Genomic DNA, 19,420 nt, shown 5'->3' with positions numbered 1-19,420 from the left:
TCAGACTATGCTTCTTTATTATGTGTCAGTGTTGACTGAAATTGAGACACAGTACAATCCCAAGTGTGTGCAAGGGGTGTATAAGGCATATTCCGGGTGGAAACAAGAGGATGTATTAAAAGTTTTCTTTATAGTTGCATGTTACAACGAATATTTTTGGCAGATGTTTTGCATATTTACAAAGAATGTTGGCAGATTGTGTTTTGAACGAAACTATAAGTAGGAGTGGAGTGTAGAACATTGGATAACATGCTGAATGAGCTTCATATGTTTTCTTCGTCACTTCCCAATCACACGTACACTGTGGAGTAAGCAAGAAGAGGAAAGCAGGGGGCTGCTCCAGAAAATTTGCTTTCCTACTACTTGGTCATGTGTGACAAACTTTGGTCAGGAGCCAAGTGACTGGAATTCCAACTTTGAAGCTTTAATGAAGATACACCATAGTGTTTAACAGACCCACTAAGCAATTTGCATTTTGGCTCTGTTCTGAGCTGGTATGTAAACCATTATTATTTGCAGATTTTCTCTACTCCATGAAAAAGAAAATGACTCATTTACAAACACTGAAGAACACATCTGTAGAAAACAGTGGGTGAAGTTGAGCACGAAAAGCTTTCTGTGGTCACAACAGGCCCCCAGCAAACTAAATAACCACAGATGAGGAATGCACCAAGAAAGAGCGTTTACAACTTGTGCTAGCAAAAAATGTGTTTCTAATCTTTCCAGGCAAGTGATGATAGGAACCAGCTCAAATCCTCATCTGTTATGGATGAGCTATGTCTTTAGATGGAGGTCAGTATATTGCATACCTAGTGCATTTCCAGCTCTTCGCCCTCCAATATGAAGGCACAAATCTCATTGAATACCATTAAGGGACGTTCTGGAGGTTGTAGGATTGTCACATGGGAGATATTAAAATATAAAACCGCACAAATACAGCAAGCAAATGGCAACCGCAACATTTCTAAATCGTTGCTACTAAACATATTCATCTATCTGGAGTGGTGTTTTCTTCATGCTGACCTATTTTCTTTTGGTACATTGATGCAACGTTAACATCTTTTCCCCCTAACTCAAAATGACCGCAAAAGTTTCCACGCTTCTGGTTTGTATTGTTCTTCTCCGTCCTTGGAGAGAACTAGATCACGTGAAATATAGCTGAGCTAAATGATAGCTTTGCTAAATGATAACTAAGAGTTAACTTGAACCTAATTTAATGATTATATGACAGGCCCCTTTTTTTTCAATGTTACTGATTTCAGATGATTGTACTAGAGCTGCAGGTGTTTCCCCTGAATCTGATCATCTTACTGTTTTGTTAGGTTATTCTAAACACAGCACACATGCATTTCCAACCACAGAGATTTAATAATGACTTATTAAAGCAAAACTAGCCTGCTGAATGACCCCTGCAATGAGATTTGAGCTCAGTTTAAGTAAGAAAAGTCATTTGCTGAAATGCAGGGAGATGACTTACATTACTTAGGGCCCCATGAATTCCATTTTATTTTTTCCCAAATTCCATTTTAATTTTATGGAATTCCTTTTTTTTAACCTTTTACTTATATTTTACCACAAAACAGTGTGTTTAAATAATGTTTATGAATAAAATGCACACTAATTAAATAGAAATGACCTTATATTCATTGAGGCAACACATTATTGCACTTTTCCTCAATACTTTATTGCTGCATCATCATCATCGTGTTCTGCTGGCTCGCGTTAGCGCGATGATTTTCTTTGTTTTTTATATGACTTTTGGACAGCAGGTGATCACACGTATTTTTCCGCTTCCAGTCAACAGAGTGTTGACAAAATGTACAAAATTACGTGTCACCTGACACATAGAAGTCACGGGGTACTGCTCAGCTCTGTATTTAGGCGTTAGCGTCGTATTGCCCAGCTTTTTAGCAGACGGGGGGAGCGCCATGTTTGCATCTTGTTTTCGGAAGGGACTGGGGTAGGGGTTGTGTCACACTGAATAGCGACCCCCGGGAACAATTCCCCAGGTTTATTTTCCTCTGTCTCATGAAAACAGCATTTCCGCGATATTCCGCATTAAAAATTAATTCCGTTTTTATTGCCCAATTCCGCGATCGCGGAAATTATAGGGCCCTAATTACTGCTAAATATAGCAAAGAAATAGTACGCATATGCCATACAAGTACCAACACAATAAAGTATGATTTACATTATTGTTTTTCTGGGTAAATTGGCATTGGTGTCAGAGCTGCTGCATTGTACAGCACACATGCCACAATAAACACACTTGAACCTATCTATCTATTTATCGATCTATCTATCTATATATCTACACGTGTGTGTGTATACTGTATGTATATATATATATGTGTGTGTGTGTGTATATATACACATACATATATACACACATGTATACAGTACATATATGTGTGTATATATACACATACATATATACACACATGTATACAGTACATATATGTGTGTGTGTGTATACGTATATATGTATGCTTCATTTCACATGTTGAGGGACATTCGAGACCTTTAAAATGTTAAGAGCAAAAATGAAAAGATATCAAATCAAATCGTGATATCTTCTTCCTTATGGGCATTTTCTTTCTGACTGTTGCACTTTGTAACGACTATGTTTCTTTTGTTAAGTCTATAGTGACTGAAGTTGCAGTCCCACACACAGACTCCTATCTGAGGTTCTGAGTTACAACACCTGCTTGCAGAGTGAGTTGTAAATCTCCAAGCCAACTTCAGTTAAACCTGAATGCTTTGTATTTTAGCACAAGCAGCCTGCACTTTATGAGAACAGGTTTTTCGTTGATGCCATTTGTTGCATGTAATACTAGAAGTGCATAAAACAAATTGAGCTCACATTTTAAAAAGATTTCCCCTTCACAAACTCTGTAGCACTAATTAAAATCTGTGTTCCTACCCCATGCTAGTTAATGTTATTGGAATGTCAAGTTTTGAAATCTAAAAACACATATGGCATATGTATTGTTTTTTATTATTATTGTTTAATGATTTATTACCTCTCTCAAGGAGGTAATCTGACCACCGTCTGTTAGCGGGATAACGTTGTTTTGATTGTGATGAAATGTCGTACAACTTAGGTTGCGGAACAGTCAATATTTCAGAACAGTACGGATTGGAATCGGATGATGTCATATTTCTGTGGCCCTTGCTTTACATTTAGTTTTATCATGTATGAAGTTTTTTCCCTCATAAAATTTAAATTAATAGTGTTACTGCTGATCATTTAAAAAAATGCCGTTTCATAAAGTTGTTAGATTAATTTAAGGGATTTCACTCAGTTCTTTGTCTTAATGATTGATTTTGCTTGTACCACAACTAGAAATGTCTCTTATTTGTTTGACAGCTAAATGTTGAGAAATACACATACTGTAAATAACGTATGGTTTTGGAAACTGTCTGCATGTCAAGTCCATGTATCTTCAGAATCATTAATTTGAAAACAGACCTCACATCATGTAGAGACGCTGACATACTTTACTCATCTTGACCACACAAATGTGTTTGGTTACAAAACCACTTCATCATAACCTAAAGAGCCGAGAGCGTCTCTAAAATATGACGCCATGTACCATGCAATGGAAATGGATAGCTGTTTATGTTTATGCTTGGTTTGGCCTTCACTGTGTGTGTGTGTGTGCTGGGTGAAGAGAGATGTCTTGTCAACGTAGCCTAGGAGGTCAAACACATTCCAAAGCACTGCAAAGTTCAGTGTTGAACATGAGGGTCAGAGTTTTACATGTAGCCTGCAGACAATGTGCTGTCAGCAGACTCATTCCTGCTGTCTCCACCGAGCTCATGATTCCCAGCAGGAAAACCAAAATGTCTGTCTGATTACACAGCGTCAATCTTGATAATTTGGAAAATTTGATTTGAACCTTAATCAGTTAATTTGTTCAAGATGACAGTAGAGTCGTAAGAGCCTGGAACAAACAGGAAATCAGTGTAAAGAGATCTTCACCTACTGTCTGAGTAGGTCAAAGGTCTGTACGTTTTCTGCTGTGTAGCCGTATTTAATTTAGTGCTTCAAAAATTGTCAGCTTATGGGAGGATTGTTAATTGACTCATCATTTTAGGTATAATTATTGGCTGTTTGGTTTCTCATATGGGAAGCTATGTTTGTTTTTGCAGCTTTATATAATGTAAAATGAAATGTGTATTTGCTTTAAATGTAACCTTGGGTTTTGGGAATCATTTTCTAAATTATTTGGAAAAATAATGAATAAGCAATAAAATACATTGTGGCTTATTGCAGCTCAAATTGAATTTTATGTTTTTTCTCAGCTATAACTGAATTTTCAGCCATACAAATAATTGTTGTAGTTCTGCTGACTAGGTATTTATGATGAGAAACCATAGTCGGCAGTGAGTTTGACCCCTCTGAGCACAGATACTGAAACATCCTCAAGGGATTTGTTGACCTTCCATATATTGCACGCCATCCCCCCTTGACGTATTTCTTAGTTTGTTTTCAAAGTTTGAAGTGACCTCTTGTCACCTTTTGCAACCTTTATTTTGAGGTGTCTTAACAGTGAAAAAGGCGAGTGTCTGCGTCATATTGTCTCTTTCCTCTGGCCTTCATGTTGTGGCTGTGGGTGAGATGCTGCAGCGCCGAACAATAATAATCCTGTACCAGCCCAGTCAAACATGCAGTATGTGCTGTGGGTTTTCTGTTCCACTCAAGCAGAGCTGTTCCTCTGCCCACAAACCATGACGGTCATTCGCTTTTTTGTCCTACTGCTTACTCAGACATCCACCGGTAGCCATAATTGTTACTGACAAAAAGAGATTTGATACAAATGGTCAAAACCAAAAACAAATATGGAAGTGCCCCACATTGCAGCTCCACCCACTCACAGAGATCCACCAAGGAAGAGGCAGTTGGGGCTCAGGAAGTCACTGCATCATGGTGAGCTCTTTATAGGGAGATTGTGTTTGTGTTCATAAGGTTGTATAGAGTCCAGGAAATAAGAGCAAACAAAACTAGGAAAACAATTAAATAAAATGAAAAAATAATTCTACACATTAAACTCACTATGAATGTTTATAAAGCTGTGTTTTAGGCACTTGGGAAGGAAAACAACACTGAGGTTTCTTTTTGAGCATGTGTATAAATTTACAGTTGTATGCATCTGATCCATCACCTCATTGGAGTGTCTTCCAATTTGATGTTTATGTCCACTCTGACCCAGCAATGATCTCACAAAACCAGTTTTTGGTTGTAACTCAGCAATCCATGCATTGATGTTGTCAAAACTTAACATAAATGTCTAATAGGATTATGAGGTGATGATCAAAGTTAAATTTTATGGTGACATAGAGTTTTATCAGAGGAAAAAAAGACACTTTTTAGCACATTTACTGAGGTAACTTAGGAAAAGCCTAAATAGACATATTTTTTAAAATCCAGATTCTGTTTTTTCCCTAAATTTTGTGTTTCCTGTTTAAATTTTTTGTATTCTTTGTTATTATGATTTCAGTACATTTTCCCATCAGACCAAGTTTCCAATCTTCACATAGATCAGTCAAATCTCTACAATTCAGTAGGTTTCAAAAAGATGCAGTCTCTCAGCCAAATGAGTAAGATTTACAACAGCAATGTCACTATATGTCAAAAATCAATAATATCGCACTGGTGACGAATCTAAAATTTAAGTAAAAAAAAAACTATTCCTGAAATTAAAACTTTTAGTGAAGTTGGGAAGAATGACAACGAGATCAGTCAGTTCTGTCCTCGATGGCAAACTCAGTTTAACTGTTGGGCTACGAACCGAAGTCCTAGTGATTGGAGGAGGACTAGAACCATGAGGTTCCAGTTCTAATTTATATTTATTATTATTATGATCCCTGCTTCTGCAATGAATGAAAATAAACATGAATCCTTCAGCCACCTCTCCGAAACAAAATCAGTGAGAATTCAATCATTTGTATGAATGCAAGGTGAATTTACTTAGTTACTGTTCTGTTTTTGAGGTGTTCAGCCTTGTGTACACAAGGCTGAACACCTCAAATTGAACATCCACACCTGTACTGTATTCATCACACCACCTCCCACCCCAGCTTGTTTTCTTGTAATATAAATGTATTAACATCGAATTTTGAAAATTCCTCGCGAGGCCTCACTTCCTCCGATGGAGGAATTTGACCCGACTTGACCAGACTGTAAACATGACTGCCATTTCTCTTGTCAAGAACTCTGACTCTTTGAACTCTTCCCTTCCCCACATTCACTCTTGTAATCAAGCGCGTGGATTGCACCTCCGGCAAGAGTGCTCAAGTTATTCAGAATATGTGTAAACTGATGATGTCGTATGTGTCTGTTACGTGACTGCTGGCACTGCGCAAATTAATCAGATATTTAGATAGTAATTTTTCACAGAGTAATTCTAGACTTGAATCCAACATGACCTGAGCTTTAGGGTAAAGGTCAGGGTCACAGGAGAAAGAATCAGCCTCGGTGCTGCAAGGAGTCATTCATCTGGTCTTGTAGCAGGTTGAATAAGCAGTTCATGGCAATTCTCAGAGGTATTGCTCATCCCCAGCAGATATGGTTAGTCATTTTTAGGCTCTGTTCCATGCCGCAGGCAGATTAAAGAATGCAGCCCAATTGTTTTGGTTGATTCATTCAGGTGACCATGACTTGATGTGTTGCACTGCACGTCGGTCCTAAGATGTTTGTAAAACTTGAGGAGAAGAACTAAACAGTGCATTCCAGATTGCAGGATGCTGTTTCAGCCAGTGAGAGAATGGGATCGTGTGTTTGTCAGGAAGATCCACACGAGTAATCAGTGTTTGATGTGTCAGTGCAGCAAAACACATCAGGAAACAACACTGGTGCTGTTGAGCAGGCAGGACTTTTCCATGTCGAAAAAGCACCGTGAGCTGTCCCAGAAATGGGAATAGACAGGATGATATGAAACCACAGTAGAGTGTACTTAAAGCAGAGTAAAAGCTTTATTGAGTGCTTGCAGAATGTACGGAGCAACGTGATAAGAGAATGAGAGAGACACCCTTGTTTGACAGGCTTTTATTATTTATGTACGAAAGGAATAATCCCTATTAATCTCTTACACAAATAAAATAAAATGTACTATGAAAGACGCTATTGTATTTTGAGACTTTTCTAAAATCAGGCAATAAAGATATGTTACCACCACATTGTTACAGCAGTAAAGAAGCCTTGTGCAAACTCGGTAATAATGTGTTCGGCAGTACATGAAATGTGTATCCTGTAAATCTTTCCTTGTATGGAAAATGATGTAACTGATGTTAAATTGAATCCGTAGATTGACTGTGAGGGGTGGTGGCGGTGAGCATTGTCAAAAAAGGTTAAAGGCCCATCAGGGACACGGCCTGAGGAATCAAGAAGTGACTGCCTTACGAACATTTTCACTTACCTTTGCCCTCCAACTCGCAAATATGGCATGCAGCTCTTTCTAGGGGCGCATGATAAGGATGTTTCAGTTGATACTGATAATTGTTAATCTCCTGCATCTCAATGATGTTACAAGAAGGTCATTGGAAATGTAACTTCATTTCTGTATTTTAAAGTCTTTTTGAATAACGCTGTGTTCCTGCTCTACATATAATGTCGTTTTTTTAAAGTACAAATGCCTAAATGAAAAATCCATATACTCTCTCACTGGGTCTCATTCATGAAATGTTTTGATACACAAATTTGTTCTTCGACTCTGCAGTACTTTTTTTAGCCCTCAATTTAGTCTTACAGATAGGAAAAAAAGCCTGATGGCTATTTGTACCTCTATTGTTGTACCTCTTGCTACATTAAAGTCTTTACAAGCCTGGGTGATTGCCAGTTACAAGAGGTACACAATAGACGTCAGGAACAAGGAGTTAGAAGTATCCAGCAGGCTTTGCTTCCTGTCTGTAAGACTAAATTGAGGGTTAAAAAAGTACAATAGTGAGAATAAATTTGTGCGTTCATGAATGAGGCCCAGTGCCTCTGTATAGCTGATCAATGCCTGCCCAGTTTTAGTCATCCTTGCTACTTAAACAAGACTTGTCAGCAACTTTTTCTAGTATTGGTTTGATTTTGATTTTGGTTTTTTTGCATTCTACATATTAAGTATGGTCAAAACTGTGCGGTTCACTTAAGACAGGGTATTGGTATTGACTTGGGCGAGGTGTTTTGAATTCTATGGGAAAAATAGATTCTTTTGGAACACTCATATCCACTGACAGCATAATAACATGGTGTTGTAGTACATCGCATCACTGCCATTCATTGACATTTTTAGCTGTTCTGGTAGTAGCGTGGGGCTCCAAGGATGGCGGTGTTAGTTGCTTGTCAAACCCTGTTAGGTTTTGAGGGTTTGAAGCACAGCATGGTCTCTGAGGTCTGGTAGAGGGTTTTTACGCTCAGCTTCTGTTTAACATTACAAAACCACAAGTGTGGTTCCATTCTGCATAGTCGTAACTAGGTGTGTTTGTGCTAAACCAGAAATATGCTGCGACATGACTGACAACGTTTCGCTTCTTCTTTTCTCTCATTGCAACAGTTAAGCTAACAACAAACTAGCTAGCTCCATAATGTGTTGTCAGAAAATTATATTTTTCACGAAGGTATTCTCAACAGTCTAGGGTACTGAGCAAACATCTATAGGTATCAATGTTCAATATAAAAAATGTCATTTGATGCTTTTTGGATCTCAGTTTTCTTTGGAGTGTTTAGAGTACATGAAAAAACTACCTCCTCCATGACTTGAAGAACATTAGTGCCTTATGCCTCAGAGTGAAAGTTGGACTTGATGTCAAATGCATCAATATATTATCACTCAATAGCAAGTTAAATCCAGTATGAACTGAAACTGGAACACTCATCCTCAAACGTTTGTGGAAAGTAACGTTAATTGCATTCACATATGATGTGGCAGCTTGTGAGAAGGAACGTGAGTTTGGACATCCCATTTCAATCACGTCACAACCGACATTCTTTGTGATTGTTTGAGAACAACAAACTATATGTGTCACTCCTGTGGCCATGTGCCAAGGTTCCTCAGCTAGCTAGCTTGTGCATTATTTTTTCTTTCCAGGAAGAGTGACACTCCTCCTCCTCATTCAGCTGTGACACATTTTTGGGAAAACAATTGCTCCTTTTGGCTCTGCAGATTAAAGACATGTTGCCATGATTAGATTTTTAATGCCTATATTCAGCCTTTTAATCAATATTTACCTTATTGATTCTATATAATACTATGCTAAAAATATACTGCTATAAGATAAATGTGGATTTAACACCAGCGATAGCTTTCATGCTCAATAATATTTGTGCGTTTAAAAAAAAATTTTCATTCAATATCTACAAAAGGGTTTGTTTTCACATGCAACAGGACTGATATCCAATATAGCCAGTAAACATGTGACTGAATACTTATTTGAAGAGTGATTTCAGCATTTGAATACTGTTTTTCCATGTTATTTTCCAAAGGTTACTACGTACTGTTACTGGAGCAAGGGAGGTCTGTCATTTCTCTACTTACTATCATTATGAATAAGGCTCCTTTTAACCCCTCGATATAAACCATTTTGATCGATATATGATGAAGCTCTATGTGAGAAAACCCTTGGTTGTGAGCACACACAGCACACTGGGTCATTTCTACACCTCACACAGCTTTCATGACTCTGGAGAAACACAGTTTGCTGTGGTTTAACTTGGCTGATTTACAGTAAAAGAGAAACTTTGGCCTCTGCAGAATGACTGAGTTAGGGCCCCCACAAGGCGCTGGAGGAAGCACCTGTTTCAGAGCCAGGTCATTATCAGCCATTATCTTACTGCGCTGTAGAGGCCGGAGCTCAGCACGCTGACGTAGGACAGCCATTGTACTGGTCTACAACATCAGGATAAAGCTGTTTACCCTGCGCTTTCATTCATCACTCCATGTGCTCACGAGACTGTTTTGATGTTCTGTGTTTTCTTATAGATGGAATAAAAATGTTGACGGATCTTCACGTGGGAATAGGAAAAAAAAAAAAAAGCTGCAGCAACGTGGTATTTGCCAGATGCGATTACAATAGTGGAGATCAAACTGAACTGTAATGAAGGCATCCTGTGTCGCCTACTGTATGTCTACAGGCCACCATGATCTTACTTTTTTACGAAATTGACGGATGTCTGTGTAGCCCCATCAGAGAGGAGCAAGGGCCAAGAAGCAGAGATGAGGAGGAGTTATTGCGCAGTAGAAAAGAAGAGCTTAAAATGTTTAATATTCCAAGGGGATCACATGCCACAATTAAATAATTGCAGGTTTTTCATGCATCCAAGGATTTGTATCCTGGCCATTTGGACATTAACTAAATCTATTTGTGGTCTGGAAGAACACAGGGTTCTGGAATTTTCTCACCATTACTGAGGACTATTTTATTGATGTATTCAGCACCATCCGAGTTACTGAGGCTTCCAATGTGACTGGTGCCAACCATTTCTTCACGTGTCTCATGCCTTGTACAGTATATTCAGTAGAGCTGTTGAATTTAGTTCAAAATAGGGAGGAGCGGTAATATCTAGAGATATTTAAAAATAGAAACGGTGTCAGTTTCATTATAGTCATAAACAAATTTTTGCTGCTGCACAAGGGTATAGTTTTGTAGAAACCATGTAAATGGCATGATGTAGTCATTTTTGTGATTTTTTTTTTTTTTTTGGCAAGAGGGTGGCTCCAAAGTGGTCAGAAGCAGCTGCTATGGATGCCAAACAGTTAACATGAGCTGATTACAATGGATAGTAATCAAAGTTGCCAGCTGATTTTAGTTGACTCAATAGACAGCCGTGTGTATTTGTGTAAGTGGGTTTTAGACAAAACACTTTACTGGATTGGCTCTTCTGGACGACAGTTGTAATGATATATCAACATTGATAATAATTGTGATATTAAAAAAAATCACTATTGCTGTTGTGTTCATAGTACCTATATTATACAGTAATATTGGTACCACAACCCTTTTTGCATAAATATTTTCCATCTGTGGGTGTTTATGGAGTGATCTGTCTTAGGTTGATAACTTCTCATTAGTCTGAAAGAGGGTTATGTTTGAGTCAATGTGGTACATTAATCAAATCACAATATCTTAACTTTTCAATGAATCATGGTTTATGAGTTCCCACTTGTATATAGCAGCTGTGCACATAGCATAGGGGGACATGGAACGCTTGGAATCACAGCGGGCATCAGGTTGTCAGATAACCAGCTGGCACTGCATTATGTTGCCCCAACCTGTGGTCACGTGGCAGGTCACAGTATGGGTTGGTTGTAAACATTTGCATTACAGCTTAATGAAGTGACACATACAGTAGACACATTCATCCCAGAAGCCATCAGTATAATTCTGTTGGTGCAGCACACATGTGGTTGCTGTGTATCACGTGAAAATGCATTCCAGTACCTCGGATATATTTTTGTTTGAATTTTATAATCTGTGTAACCACGTGCACTGCAGTGAGTCAGTGTCACTTATCTACCTCAGCTACATACGTAATGTTTAAACTGCAAAGCCAGACTACACACTCTCTTTAATATAAAATACCTCTCATGAATTGGTGAAGCTCTGCAGTTATCAAACAGCTTGGACATGAAACGAATCTTATCTAATCTTGTAAAGGTGCTGACAAGTAAATGATTAGTACGCCAGGTCATTCTTTTGCAAATGTCATTGAATTTTTCTAGGATAGTGGCGTAGGTTGACGGAGTAAAATGCCACATCCCTGTTCTGGCTTCAGTTTTAACAGTTTCTGATAAGGCAATGGAGAATTATTGGAATAAGCATGTTTTTAATCCCAATTTTACAACCAGAATCTGCTGGGAAAATCTTCAGAATTTCTGGAAGAGAATTTCAATATATGTCTATATTTAACCACAAATTTGTAATTGAACTGTGATTCAACTTTTTTGTGTTTTGGAAAATATGGTGTTTGTTAACCTCCTTTTCACATAATGAAGTCCGTTTTATGTTTAGGCCCTCCATGCCAACCATAAACATCACCAAGGCGCTCCAGGTTTCATGTTGAGTTAACTGGATGAATTGATCTGACAGTGCTTTGATTAAAGTATAGGAGCGTCTAATTCTATAGAGGGGCTTTTTAAAAAAAACAACAACAAAAAAACCCAACAATCTCCTTCTGAAGTATTTCTGTGTTTAGGTTGCATGTGGTGAAGTGTATGCTTTTAATTTATGCTGTGTTTTGAAATCAACCCCAGTATTCATCTTGAAGTGAACAAATCTTCCCAAGGGATGTCGGGGAAATGGTGGGGGTTTGGGGAGCTGTCCTTATGAGCTCGTCGGTCGAAAAAAAACATTTTCTACATTTACATTAAAAGTTAAAACCTTTTTTTGCTTGGTGTTACATTTCTTACACATATGGCATTTATGAAGCTTGAAATTGCTTTCAGAACAGTTTTCAATTTTGCTAGATGACTCTTGCTGTCCTGCGTGACTAGACATTTTTTTAATTTTTGTGGTCCAGTCCATCATGGCCATCTAAAAATATCTATCCCTAAAATGAACCACATGTGCTCAGCATTGCATAACAGATCAGCAAAGGGAAACCAGGAGTGTTGGTGACAGCGGGGAAGCTGAGGAATGGAGGTGGAGGTGGAGATGCCACCTCAGCTTAGTACTTGATGATGGAGCTAAGTTTGGCACCACAAATCAGTTCACCGCAACCGCTAAACAGTTCAATTAGGGTTGCTTTGGTGACAGTTTTAATTCTTGCATTCATCATGTTGACCTCCAGCAAAGGAGGTGGATGAGGAGGGGCAGGGGGAGGGGTCAGGACAATTGCATGCATGTTTGTCCGCCAGACGCTCTTGGCCAGAGCAGCCGTCTCTGGTTGTTTTGTCCGCTACTTATCCTGCAGACCTGATAAAGCAGGACGGCTGACCAGGCAGCACGCCATTGACCTTCTCACCCCACCCCCCTGCCGGGTCCCTCACTGTCCCCTGACACTTCTCAATGCTCTTTCTGTCATTGTGTTGTCTTCCTGGCATGCGACTCCTCCAAATGAGTGGGGAAAGTACAAGGTAGAAGGAAGAGGATGATGGAAGCGCATGGTTTAGTGCATGTTTTCCTGGCCACATTGTCTTGGTTGTTCCTTTAGATTCAGAGGTCACCGGTGCTGGCTGCAGGCATATGGTCTGCAGGCATGGATAACCCTCTCAGGTTGTTGTTGTTTTTATTTAATTCCAACATCTTCTGGCTCAGTGACAAGATTTTTTTTTAAATGTTGGAATATGTTCTCAAGTGTTTATCCACATTCATTTTTAATCTTCCACAGAACCCATAACATATGAACCAATGCTGAACATTTCTGACAGGGACGTGTTTCATTTATGGAGTTCTAAGGATAGTTGTGCTATTGTTTCAGCCTGGGCCTTACTTTCTGACGTGTTTTGGGTGGAATGATTGATGGGGACCAAGATCCAAATTTGAGGAAAAATGCTATCAGCAACTGCTCAACGGCTACAAAAGTAGTTTATTAAACTTAGGAGTTGGGCAATATTTTTGAATTGTATTTGATATTTACATCTCAATAAATACTGCATTTTTGTTTTATGAAGCAGATGGAAGAGATGTTATGAGAACTTGTAGCAGGGTTATTGTGTCAGGTATTCAAATTGGTGTTTTTATCTATATAAGATTAATATGTATGACGTGTTTTTTTTTTTTAATTGCTGTGCAGTGACATCATGGAAGAACTCTTGTACCTGAGTTGTAACTTATTTAGATGGTGAAATAAAAAGAGCCTCTTTTACAAGCTTTCTGGAATTGAGCGCATTTTTACTTCATAGGAATTCTAGAACGGTTAGTCCCTCAGAGGAGTATGAATCCCTTTGAAAGAGGCCAGTTTCCTGTTTCATGTTAAAGATGTATTGCATCAGAAACAGCCATAAAATACTATTCTTTTCTCAGTTGTCCTGAGTCATCCTCAGAAAGGGCTGCTGGCCTAGTTATATCTGGCCTGGGCCGGCCCGGCCAGGCATTAGAGTCGTCACAGTATAAGAATGCCGCTCTGTCCTGATCAGGCAGTGCTGGGGTGGGTTTTCTCTTTTTATTGGTGCTGCTCCTCCAGCACTCCGCTGTTACGATGCTCAGCAGGTCAGACTGCAGATCCTGTGTCACTGGCTGAGGAGGTGAATAGTGCACTTGGGTGGGAGTCAGTCATGCTGGTCTGCAGCACATGATGTGATGCAGAGGATTTAACTGGAGGGCAGCAATTTTCTCGGCTTTGACATCAATACAGCAGTGTGTCCTAGAGTTCCTTTGTCACTTGACTACGGTTTAATTTAGGAACAGGAGATGTCATTTCCCACTGCTGCGCGTGTGTGTGCTGCATAAAGGCTATCCTTCCTACGTGTTGAACTTTGCACCAGTTCTACTGTAGTATGTCACACTATAGCGGAATTTACAGTAAAGCTTCTGTTTGATGGCCTTAGTCAGCTCGGCCTTCCCACACTGCCAGGAAACCAGTTGGCTTTTGTTTTGTTTTTTTATAATTCTTGTGTGCTCTATGTGACGCCTTGTGGCCATACTGACCTGTAAAACGGATCTGTTACATCTTTGTATGTTCGGGTTGGTATTCCTGTCAGAGTCGGAGCCCAGCAGCCATTCAGCCTGCATGGTTAGCACAGCCCTACCTCGCTTGGTGTAGACTGTATTTGAAATAAAAAATAATCAAGGCACGTGTTTTACAGTGCTTTGCTTGGCAGGTGACAGGCAGGTGTGTTTGTGGTATTTGTGTGCAGTCTTCATGCCAGAACAGGAGCAAAAAATAGTGTGTCCAACCGGGTGTCCCGTTTCTGTCCCTGCTGATCAGAGCTGGAGCCTGTAAATACCCTTGACGACTGCACAGTCATTTGACCCGGGAATGAATGGCGATTGTACCCATTCCCTTCGAAGACAAAAGCCAGATGTTTGTGGGTGTTAGTGGGTTTTTTGTCTAGTGTGAATATTATGAAAGGAGTATTTTAGTGACTTAGAGAAAGATAAAGGCCCTAAACAACTTTTGAGCTTCAGGTCCAAGGTTAACAGTGCAAATCTAGGCTTGAGCTTTACCACTAACACAAAACATAACGAGGGTATTGTAAGCTACTGCTGTACCTTCAACCATTCAAAAACTTCTGTCTGGACAAAGGAAGGCCTTCTGTCCCTTTTGTTCACTGAGGGAAGGCGGGGAAGAGCATCACTCCAAACAGCAACTGAGGGAGCACTTAAGACATATTCTCATTTTTGAATTCAGAGTACCTATGAAACTGATATCGTGATTTTGACCAGCAATATCAGTGTAATAAAAATCAGCAGCTTGGTTAGGAACCCCTTTGACACAGCCTGTTCAAGTTTTGCATCTTGTTTTCTGTATAGGTACGTGGAGTCAGTGAGGATCGAAACATGCCACTGGCAAATCAACATTTGTAAAAGGGAACACAGGAACAGCTCACTGACTCTAGACACTGATGCTGCTGAGTTTAAATGTCATGAGTTATTTCACAGAACACCACAGTGCTGTATAATTCAGATCACAGTGGGGGGCATTGTTTTGTTCTGTGTACACAAACCTGCTTCAGTCCCTATTTCATTCTCGTCCTGTTGTCTCAAAACGCAAACAGAAAACTATATAATTTAGACAGTTTTATTTGGAATTCAGATAGCATGGTACCATTATATTTCAGATCACTTTACCATCTGATTCAAACCCCCCAAATTCTGTTGAGACTAACTCTGGTCTTGTCACCCCAAAAAAGCACATGAACGTTGCAGTCTTACCAACTGGTTTGCTTTAAATCATACTGATTTCATCTTATACACTTGACCAGCAAAATCAGATATCAGTTCAGCAGCACATCAGATGCACCTTTGAACAAGATTTATAAACCTCAGAGCTCAGTGGGCAACAGGTCAGCCTGTGTTACTACCAGGCTACTTCCAGGTGCAAATGTGTGAGAATGACATGGGTGTTTTGTGTGCCTAATTCTCAGGAAAACATCCCCTAATACATCAAGGTAAATAAATGTTCTGCAGACTGACCTGACGTAATAAACTTCCATTGTTGTGTCACATATATTACAAATCTTCATCATCGCATCTTAATCCCCTTTGTGTGCCAGGATTTATGTAGCTGTGTGTGTGTGTGTGTGTGTGTGTGTGTGTGTGTGTGTGTGTGTGTGTGTGTGTGTGTGTGTGTGTGTGTGTGTGTGTTTACACATGTGGTGCGATGTTTGACTAAAATGCAAATGACTTAATTTTTCAAGTCGGGATGTTTAAACAAATAGCATAAGCATATTTTCCCTGTTTACACGCAAGTTGTACTGAGTTGAATTCAAATGATAAACAACATTTGCAAAAGGCATTTGCAATCCTACTGCTTTTACATAAGTTCTAGAGAACCAAGAAAAAAAATCTGAAATCTAAATAGTTTATATGCTGTCAAACATGTCCATGCTTCGAATATTGATTGAAAGTAATCACGAGAGTAATTAACCGATAATATGAAAACATAGTTCAAGCATGTCATGTTATGTTGCATGAAACATGTTAAGATGAAAATGAAATGGAGAAGTACATGGATTTGGCACTTTGCCTGGTTTGTATTTGTTTCTTTGAGCCGCTCCCTCCAGACCCCCTGCGTAGGGTTTCTCCGTCAACATTCAGGCTGAATGATCAGTCCTCTTTTGGTTGGACAGTTGTAAGTTGCTTGTAAAATACAGTAGTTTACACTGGACTGCTTTAAGTGTCTTTGAACTTGCTCCAGTCCTCTAGTTTCTCCCTGCAGACCCCCAAGCCAGATAATGGCTCAAAGGAAACACAGATTTAATATCAGGGGTGTCTCGCTCCTCACCATTGCTCCTCCATGTGTGTTACTCACACACACAAAGAACACACACAGGATGTTACATCGCCTGTGATCTTTAGAGGTATGTGGTCGCAAAGCTGTTTATCTGTTTTTGACAACAATGAATGGCATACTTGGAATAGTTTAGCACAGGATCACAGTTATCTGCACTTGTCCTTGGGTCTCATGCACACACACACACACACACACACACACACACACACACACATGCGCGCGCACACACACACGCACGCACACACACGCACACACACGCACACACAGCAACACCCCAGTGCAGGTTTAACAGATTTCCTGTGAGCTATTGTATCTGTTGAAAGATGGTGGCATCCTGATCCTCCCCCTTCACCCCACTCTCTCTCGCTCTCTCCCTATTGCGTTCCATCCATCTGTCCATCAGTCCATTTGTTTGGAGCTCACCCTTCCTTAAGCCAATCTCCTCTGTCTTTCTCCATGATCCCCCGTGTAACCCCCGGAGGAGCAGTCTAAACACCCTTGTGGAGCTGAGCCAGTTGGGCCTCCAGCAAAAACAGAGACAGACCAGACACAAACAAATGCCAGCCTGCTTCCCATATTTTGGCCTGTCTTCATCGCTACACTCTCCTTCCCAGTTTGTGTCTGTAAATAATCCTCATAATCAATGACTGAAACAATATTATAGGAGACGGTTTTATTAATTGGCCTCCACAGTAGGCAAGAGATATTATCAAATGAAATAAATGATATTTGTCAGTTCTGTGTGAGGACCGTATCTCTGATAAATCATTTATAGTATCAGTTCACGGATAAACTGTATCCAACAAATTTTTGTGTGGGTTTTTTTTTTTTTGTGTGTGTGTGTTGTTTTTTTTTTTCTCAAATGTAGCAGATGTTTTGTGTCAGGATAGTTTATGACTCACACACTCTGTTGCCTCGAGACCTTAAACCTGTTTGAGATGCTATTTATTATGGTAACAGTCCTTCTGAGTTTCAGTGTCCACACTATTGGCTAAAAAGGGCTCAGTTTTTGTCACACATTGAAAGTAGTTGATTTGTGTTGAGTGTCTGGAAATGGAGGTAGTAAGCTTTTCCAGGAAGATTTTGGAAGAGCTGGATAATATTTTTATAATACAATCCCGTCTCACGTATTCTCCACAGTTCAGACCGTGGGTTTATGACCAAAAAAAAGAAAAAAACCAAAAACTTGAATCCAATCAGAGGCAATCAGAGCAGTCACTTTAAGAGTAATATTATAACATTTTCAATATCTTTTCCCCTGATTGGTCATGACAGGAGTTTATAAATGTTTGTTTTTCCACTCTAGATTTTAACTTAATTTTTTTCTACTGTTCTACCTGATGCTTCTCCCACCTGGTATGCTGCTCAATTCTCAGGCTGACCTATAGGAGGAAATCACCATATTCCTATGAGTATTTGGGGTTGTTGTCGCTTCCTTTACAATCAGAAAGTTAATTAGATGAGGCATTTTTCCCTTGAACCTTCACTGATGACTTTCAAGTGCCAGAACTTGTCACTGCCCACTCTGATGAGCAAGTGTAATGAATGGCTGCGCTGAAACAGGACTTCCCGTCAGTGCTCTCTATGGGGCCGTAGGAATATACTGGCAAAAGCATGATGTCCTGTCCCGTTAAAGTTCAGGAAGGTTACCAGCAGAACGTCACTCGGGATTTCATAACCGTATTGCTCCTAACAATTCAAATCAACAGTAATGAAAAATAAACTTGATCATGTTAAACTTCAGCATGCATCACAAAGGTTTCTTATTGCAGCTGTAAATTTCTGGCCATGGATTCTTATTTATTGAATGTCTTTGCAGTTCTGCCAGCCTGGAGGTTGGAGGCTGTCCAGGGAGAGGAAAGCGCCCACCTTCTTCACGGTTGTGCTGACCGACATCGATTCAGACAGGCACTACTGCTCCTGCCTCACTTTCTATGAGGCTGAGGTCAATTTGCAGGTAGGATTGGACACATACACACTCAAGCCAAGCTGTATGATCCTGAACTACCTGCTATCCTTGTGTGAATGAGTTTGAGCACTTAGCTGTGATGTTTTCATCCGTTGTATCAGAACTGAGAGGTTCTGGGTTTGAATCAGCAGCTTACCTTGGGCCTTTCGGTGAGGAGATAGCATGTTCTCCCTGTGTCTGCGTGGGTTTTCGACAGGTTCCCGGTCTAAAAACATGCCAGTTAGATAAACTGGGGTCTGAATTGCTCATAGGTTTGAACATGAGGGTGAAAGTTCGTCTGTCTCTGAATGCCGGCCCTGTGATGGACTGGTGCCCCCTCTCAGCTAGATGGTAGCTGGGATGGGCTCCAGCAGTGAACTTCAACAGGAAAAGCAGTACAGACGATGGATGGATGGATAATTACCGATAAGATAAATGTAAAAATACAGGTGGTAATAAAGATAAATGATCCAGTGAGCCAACTCCCATTTATAAAGTAAGGCAAATATTGGCTTTGTGATGTGTGTTGCACACAACATAAATTGTTTGCTTTGTTAAGAACTCAATGGACTGAAACACATCACAACACC

General features: G+C 39.8%; 1 protein-coding gene across 3 annotated transcripts in view; it reads left to right on the top strand.

Annotated features, from left to right (window-relative positions):
• Nucleotides 1-19,420, top strand: part of sbf2 (SET binding factor 2) — a 100,964-nt gene that overhangs the window by 18,361 nt on the left and 63,183 nt on the right. For all 3 annotated transcript variants that reach the window (XM_086183065.1, XM_086183056.1, XM_086183046.1), the window contains exon 3: nt 18,702-18,839. In XM_086183065.1, the coding sequence (XP_086039191.1) occupies nt 18,702-18,839 (138 nt within the window). The remainder of the gene's footprint in view (nt 1-18,701; nt 18,840-19,420) is intronic.

Source organism: Aulostomus chinensis, chromosome 2 (genome assembly GCF_037954235.1).
Source record: "Aulostomus chinensis isolate RoL2024-O1b breed Wild chromosome 2, RoL_Achi_v1.0, whole genome shotgun sequence".
NCBI classification, from domain to species: Eukaryota; Metazoa; Chordata; class Actinopteri; order Syngnathiformes; family Aulostomidae; genus Aulostomus; species Aulostomus chinensis.
The sequence above is the reverse complement of the archived record's forward strand: the minus strand, read 5'-3'. Positions and strand labels throughout refer to the sequence as shown.